Raw genomic sequence first — 7,574 nt, 5'->3', positions numbered from 1 at the left:
TTTTTTTTTTTTTTTTTTTTTTTTTTTTTTTGGGGAGAATTGTTTTTGTTTTGTTTTGATAAAACCAAAATGTTTCAAGATTATTAATTTTGTGTGAAAAATCATCTACGTTGGGAGCAAAGGAATTATAAAAAAGAATGTTCGGGTTGCTAACGTTATACTTACATACTAGAGTTGGCTGATTGGCTGGTCGAATTTGAATCGTCATCAACTTTTGATGGGCTGACCGTTGGTACAGGTATTGAGGCGATTATACTTGTTTGTCGTATGCTATTACTGCTCAATGGTGCCAATGGTGGAACTGGATCCCAATTTGATTTGTATGCTTCTAACATAGCTTCAGCTTTCTTTTCGATTATGGTTGCTGGTATCAGTGTATTACCGGCGACTTTGTTTGGCGTTACCGTTCCAGTTGGCGTTTTTATAACATAACTATTGTTCATATTTGTTACATTTATCGATGATTGAGCCGCTGCTGCTAATTGAGCTTCTCTTTGCTTTTGCAAATGTTGCCGTTGCGCTACCTAATTATTACATACACCCAAATGTCGCTTGATTAACAATTAGTTAACAATTCATTATTTTATAATGTTGGCACGAGAAAAAAAAAACTACCGCTCTATACAATTTTTATTAAAATAAATAAACAATAATTTTTACAAATTGCTACAAATTTTAAGTTAGATCAGTCAGTTTTATGTCACTCTTTGATTGTTTTTAGTCAATATCGAAGTTATTTTTGTTTGTTTTTATTTTTTTAGATTTTTCTACGATTTTATCACAACAACTGGATTATACGTTTGGGATGCATTTTGATACAGAATTTACATATGGAAGCGACAATTTAGCGGAATAAATTGTTGAGAAGCGTCCAGTCTTCTTTTTTATTGCTGACTGGAGATTTTAGTATTTATTCACACACGCATCACAATTAGTTAAGAATTAATGATATACTGCCTTTTCGTTCAATCGAGACAAGAGACATAAATCTCACTCGAATTCACGTACGACATTGTTTCATCTACACCTCTTACCTTTCGACTATCGATTGTATTTTGAGTGAACATTTTGAAATTTACACAGCATTTTTGTGTGTTTTTTTTTCTTTTGTTTAACTGTCTTTTCTCTTTTTGCTTGTTTCGTTTGTTTCTTTGAAGCATTGCATCTATGCAAAATAATGGATCGTTTATCGAATTTCAATGAATTATACTCTGAACACTGTTTGTTTGTATGTCAAAACTTATCAAAATGTACACATAAATAAAGAAATTAGTTGGAGTTAGTTCAAAATCAAAATGTTACCTGATGCACATTCATATTGCTAGTAGCGGTAATAATACTAGGATTTATCGATGGTACTAAGTTCGTTGTTATGTTCGGCGTGCCAATAACGGTGGTGCCATCAACAGTTGTTACCTTATTGGCTAAAATTGCTTTGATCAATGATGATTGGGTGGTGGCGCCGCAGCCGCTTGATGACGACGTAACGATCGATGGTGATGATGATACAATTATTGAATTTTGTGTTTGTCGTATTTGCGTACGATTTTGTGTCATGTGAATGTGTTCGGTTTGATTGGTGCTCAAAACTTGTTGTAGAATTGGCGCCGACGATGCGTTCATTTGCTAAAAAATGTTTTCAAATATCAAAGATCAATGCATTTCGATGTTAAAATTATGTTTGACATTTCAATTATTAAGTTATTTTCATACCATTTGATTTGTATTGGTTTTATTTTGATTCTGAATGATTGGTGTTTTGATGATCGTTGGTTGATCTTTATTCACAGCATTATCGGACGCTTTTATTGTCGTTGTGGTGACAGCCGCTTGCTACTCGGAATATGAGATAATTAATTCTCTTTTTTTATGGTGCATTATTTATATTTACTTACCAAAATGGTTCCTTTGTGAACCACAGCCAATGGTTGGGCTCGAATACGAATTCCTTCGTAGAAATATGATGTGATTGTGTTTTGTTTAATTTTAATTTGATTTGGTCCGACCGTATTGCCAAACACATTTTGAACACAACGTGGAAAATGATGCTGTGACACAACACCGGTTCGTCCGATTTTCGAGCATGCTGTTAAGTACATTTTATATAAATCTTGTTGTTCAATACGTGATGCAATTGTACTGGCCGGTTCAAATGTGGCTCGCAACCAGGCCAATGCAAATTGTTCGTTTTCTTGATCTTGTGCAAGTTTCAATGAATTCGGATTTTGTGCGGATGACGTATGTATGGTTGTCGTTTGTTGTTCGGAGTACACAACATTTGAACTGCTGAGAAATGATGGTGCGGCAGTTGTTATTGTTGGCGATGCACTTGTTTGGATTTTTACCTAAGGGGAGAATCACAAAAGAAAAGAATCGAATTAATTTAAAATAATCGAAAAATAATTGAAAAATAATCGTAAAACAATCAATAATAATTAATAAGCAATTTTAAGTGATTTTTACCATTGTCGGTGCACATGATACGGGATAAAATTGTTCAGTTGCATTTTGAACACATACTTGGTTCATTTTGATTTCGGATTTTATTTGGACTTGCATTTGTTGTTGCAATTTTGGCACCGGTACAACGATTGGATTCTGTGATACTGTTGGCATTGTCGGAATTGTTGATTGTACAATTATTGGAGGTGGAGATGGCAATGATGGTTGCGTTTGATGTTGCGTTATTTGATGATGTTGTTGCTGCTGCTGCTGCTGCTGTTGCTGCAGCTGAAGCTGTGGTACCAATATTGGTTGATCTGCAATAAATTAGATAATTTAATATTTCAAAAAATAAATCGGGAAAAAAGTTTTCGGGAAATCTTCCATTGAGAAATATTGATCAGTTAATATTCACTTTGATTAATAGCAATGTCATGTGATTGATGTTGCTGTATTATTGGTGCAGGTATTGGTTTCTCTATTCGAGGTGGTTCATTCTTCACTTCAATTCTCGTTTCGATTTGATTGCGTTCGGTTACATGAACAGCTGATAATAAAGGAAATAAAAGTGGTAATTTATTGAAAAAATGCCATTCCAAATGCAATTGAATGTAATGATAATACAAACCTGATGGTGCCGATTGAAGTTGTGTCATGACTGGTTGCGATGATATTTGCGTTGTTTGTTGAAAATGTCCATGCGAATGATGGCCTTGCTGTTGTTGTTGAGATGTCAATGGTGTGGGCACTGTTTCAACGACACGCATTAAAATGCATCCATCAGGTCCATAACTTTGTGCTTCAACCGAAACAAGTGACACTAATGTATCGATGACGCCATTTATTTGAACGATAGCAAAACATGCTTTTTCGCCCATCGATGACAATGCAAACAAACATTCCAACGTATACAACAACAACATAATATCGTTCAGCGATAAATACATGCAAATTTGTCGATACACACGCTTATCCAGATACTTATGTAAATGATCTTCATTTGTTCCTTTTTGACACAATTTATATAAAATTTCCAAGCAACTTATGATCACACCACGATCCTGACTTTCCAACCCTTCGGAAATCGTTGTTAATAAACACTTTGTTAATGTGTCATTGTTTGGATCGCACAGGTCCAATTCGATGGCAATGTTACCCAGCGTATCTAAGCCCATTTGATGTAAATTACCTTGGGGGAGGATCACAAAAGAATAGAAATAATTGGTAAATAATCGAAACATATAATGAAAATGACATATTTCATTTGTATGGTCAAGCTATAGTTTTTTAGATTCTAATGATTTCTCACTCATTACTAGATACACACACACATCATCATCATCATCATATTATAGTACATATCAGAATTAATGTATGAATGTGAATGTGAAAAAATCAAAAAAAAAAATAGATGATGTAAATTACCCCAACGAATATTTGAGCACATCACCAAAAATCGAACAAATGTTCGATTCTTCACAATCGTCGGTAGATTTTCGTCGAAGAATGATAAATTTCGGCAAATCGTTGACACTTGATGCACACGTTGACCGATATAATCATGCGTACCAAGTCCACGTTTTAAATTCAAAAAGTCCATCGATGAAAATTCTTTCAATTCATTCGATCGCGTATTTAAGCCGTCTTCAAATGTTTCATTATCATTGTTTCGTAATCGAACTGGTGGCCGTCCCGATATGACATTGCCCGATACATTTTCATCCACTTCGAAATAATCTTCGTAAGTTAATTCCAAAATATCCGGTTTATCATGCAAACAATCATTCCAGAACGATTGCAACGAATGCTTTCGAACATTCGAATAAAATTCAAAGAATAACTCTCGCATCGAATCTGAAAATTAAAAAAAAAAAACACATACACACATAAGATCAGTATATTATCACAAAATGCAGCACGTGACAGCAATACTGATGCTGTTGTACTTACGATGCGAATAAACGCCAGCATGTCCCATAAGTGCATCGAGTAGTTTTGGACATCGTTCAACTTTGAGCGTGTGTCGACTTTCATTGGCCATTAATGTGCATACCTAGCAGGCGAAGCACAAAAGAAAAAGAATAAAAATAATGAAAATAATCAGCAAATAATCAAAATAATGGAAAATGTACATACATTTACAGCGAAATCTTGTTCATTTGGTAACGGTGACATTAATGACATTAACAATCGTTCATATTCCGATGATTTATATAAATCGGTCGATAGTTTATGTGTGGTACGCATATTTTCGGCAACATTATGCTGTAAATAATTATATTTCATTGGAACATCGTTGAAATGTTTATTATTCCATTTTTTATGGCGATTATCTTCGTCCGTTTCGTCAATGATTCGATCATTATCTTCGCCAAGAAAATGAATTTTTTCATAACGATCCAAATATCGCATATAAATTTGCTTCAATGCCACCGATGCATTCACACATTTGCTTGGCAGATCGAATTCAGGTACTAAATCCTCCCATTCATTGCGATAATTTATCTAAAAGAAAAGGTGATAAACATTGGATTAGAACAAATAAACATTCACATTTAATGGATGTATTATATTCACCTTGGCCCATCCACCGCGACTGCATACCAATGAATAAAATTTATGTAGATCAATTTCGTGGCCATTCACACACGGCAGACGTGGAATTGGTGTTCTGCAATTGAAAACAATGACACGAATTCATTAGATTTTTTGAGCTGACAATTAATTAAATTCTTTTTTGTCGTTCGTTTGGGGGACGCGCTTCAATTTCACAGCGATACACACATACACGAAACCAAAAAAAATGAAAAATTGTGTTTACCCTTTGACTTCATGAAAATGGTATAAATCTTTATAAAAGCTAGCTTTATCGCGTTCATCCACAACGGCATTGGTTCGATTGTTCGTTGTTGGTGTTGCTGGTGGTGGCGGAAAATGTTGTACATAATGCTTTTTTATTGAACCGGTTTTCGAAGCACTGCTCACTGAATCGTCGTTCACTGTATTTGAGATGGCTAGTGGTGCACCAGCTGTCGTATCTGTCGTAGTCATACTTAAAATTTACAAATGTTTCACACAAAAAACCACATTAAATCTGATTTCAAAATAGCACGGTATGCGATATAGACACTAAGTGAAATTCCAAACATAAAACAAAAAGAATAATATAACTTTTGCTATCTGCTGCTCTACTGCTGCTGCTGCTGCTTCTGTACAATTTTTGTTTGTCTGCTCGTTCGACAAATTTGACAGTTAGCATCGCGTCACTGCCAATGAAGTTAATGGCAGCGAGAAATTTTCAGCACGTACTAGATTTACACGCACATGCACACACACACAAATGAACGCCTCGATACACATAAAACATACTACTGACAGCTGCAATCATACACACAATAAAATAGAGAACAAGCAAGAATATGTGAGGTTAGGTTCTTGTCTTCATTTCTCTTTCATTCGTCTACAAAGCCATATGCATTGCTTTGAATTATTCGATCATGTACAACAACATGGTAGAATTTTTTTTAGAGGGAAAAAAGCCGCCCATTCAAAACCATTACGGCATAGCACACACGTATAATATTTACCTTTCTTCTTTTGATTAATGTGCGTTGAAATTGATCGAAATTTCGTAAAATCAAATGGAATTGGCAGAATAAAAAAAAAATTTTGCTCACGCAACCATGAAGAGATTAAAAAACACTTTTTCTCTCCTTTTTTCGAATAATTTTCACATTTTTCTCTATAATAAATACACACGAGCGTATATTGCCTGTAAACACTTTTAAATCGCACAAAAAAATCGTAAAAAAAATACTCGGCTTGCAAATGAGCAATTAAAGGTCAATGGTATGCAGAAACTTTCTTCGATGAGCAACGACAAAATATTCGGTATTCATATGTGACGAACATAACATTTGAAATCGATTAAAACGCTCATCGACTTCATCAAACTTCTATGTGCGAGTGAAAGGATTAGATGGGCCACGATTTTGACCGATCAAATGATGATCGTCTTATATAATTTATATTCAAATATGCGACGATTTTGCGTTCAATACTTCTTTCACTTTCATTCGCACATGAACCAAGACAGATGTAATTTTATATTGATTTATCATATGACACAGTTTCCTCCATCACTTTATATTTTAATTTAATTTTGATTGATGGCCGATTTTAATATATGCAACCGAAATGCCGAAGCTATGCCTATTCACAGAAGAATAAAAAAAAACACCGGATTACAAATACCGAGTGTGTAGTGCGATGATATCGATTTCAATAAAATGCAAAATTATAAAACACAAAATGGAAAATATGAAACTCATTTTATGACCACCTGCTTTTTTCGTTTTGAATCTATTAAGTCATATTATGGTATCAACACTAATAAGTGTTAAAATGGTAAAAATGCGATTGACCATCGTGTATATCATTACCGAGGAATGTACTTCTTAATTCCAGTAACTTTGAAAATGTGCTGAAATTCGAAGAATTATATGACGCTGCTGGGCATTATTATTCACGTTTTAAACCACCATGAAATGCCAGTGTCGACTTCAAATTAATAAGGCGATAGAACAATTTTCGTCCTAAGCTAATCGGATCGGCCAACTCATTCCAATTCCACTGTTTTGGTTAGAAGGAATTTTTTGGTATTGAGTGTAAAAGGCATGCTTATGATTGAAATAAGTAAAAAGTGATAGTAAAATAATTGACCTGTGTCACATCACGTTGTATCCAAATAATGTTCATTACATAAATAAAGTAATGAACGCATTGCATAAAACATAAAGAAAATGATGTGAATTGGAAATGATTCGGATATTTAAATTATCGGCATATAATTGTATTACCACATATTAATTAACTCAATTGATTTAATCAAATGAAATACTTATTACCCGTGTTACTTATACCTGTTTCACATTCATGATGCGCAAAAATATTGTGAGAAGACATTGAGCTCTCTAGGGAAGGTTACGAAATTGATTTGTATCGTTGTCATCACACAATTTATTTTTAAAACTAGTTCTGGATATTCTTTTGTATTTCATATTCATCTAACGAAAGTAAAATGTTTTATCATAAACAATTCGTATTGTGGATATTTTGGTCAGATTCACGAA

The 7,574-nt window shown here is 34.1% G+C and overlaps 1 protein-coding gene across 5 annotated transcripts in view; it reads right to left on the bottom strand.

The window, feature by feature from the left end:
* Nucleotides 1-5,677, bottom strand: part of LOC116336573 (AT-rich interactive domain-containing protein 2) — a 9,798-nt gene extending 4,121 nt beyond the window's left edge. For 4 of the 5 annotated variants that reach the window (XM_031760489.1, XM_031760493.1, XM_031760490.1 and 1 more), the window contains exons 1-12: nt 5,264-5,677; nt 5,020-5,113; nt 4,579-4,947; nt 4,393-4,495; nt 3,868-4,296; nt 3,071-3,631; nt 2,858-2,989; nt 2,464-2,759; nt 1,896-2,345; nt 1,714-1,833; nt 1,303-1,626; nt 166-524 (exon numbers count right to left, since the gene is read on the bottom strand). In XM_031760489.1, coding sequence (XP_031616349.1) covers nt 166-524; nt 1,303-1,626; nt 1,714-1,833; nt 1,896-2,345; nt 2,464-2,759; nt 2,858-2,989; nt 3,071-3,631; nt 3,868-4,296; nt 4,393-4,495; nt 4,579-4,947; nt 5,020-5,113; nt 5,264-5,493 — 3,467 coding nt within the window. In that variant the 5' untranslated portion in view covers nt 5,494-5,677. The remainder of the gene's footprint in view (nt 1-165; nt 525-1,302; nt 1,627-1,713; nt 1,834-1,895; nt 2,346-2,463; nt 2,760-2,857; nt 2,990-3,070; nt 3,632-3,867; nt 4,297-4,392; nt 4,496-4,578; nt 4,948-5,019; nt 5,114-5,263) is intronic. The other variant, XM_031760491.1, reaches the window with a different exon arrangement.
* Between the last annotated feature and the right edge of the window lie 1,897 nt (nt 5,678-7,574).

The sequence above is a fragment of the Contarinia nasturtii genome, unplaced genomic scaffold, assembly GCF_009176525.2.
Source record: "Contarinia nasturtii isolate CC-2019 unplaced genomic scaffold, AAFC_CNas_1.1 Cnas_scaffold_187, whole genome shotgun sequence".
Classification (NCBI taxonomy): domain Eukaryota; kingdom Metazoa; phylum Arthropoda; class Insecta; order Diptera; family Cecidomyiidae; genus Contarinia; species Contarinia nasturtii.
This window is presented reverse-complemented; position numbering and strand designations above follow the sequence as displayed.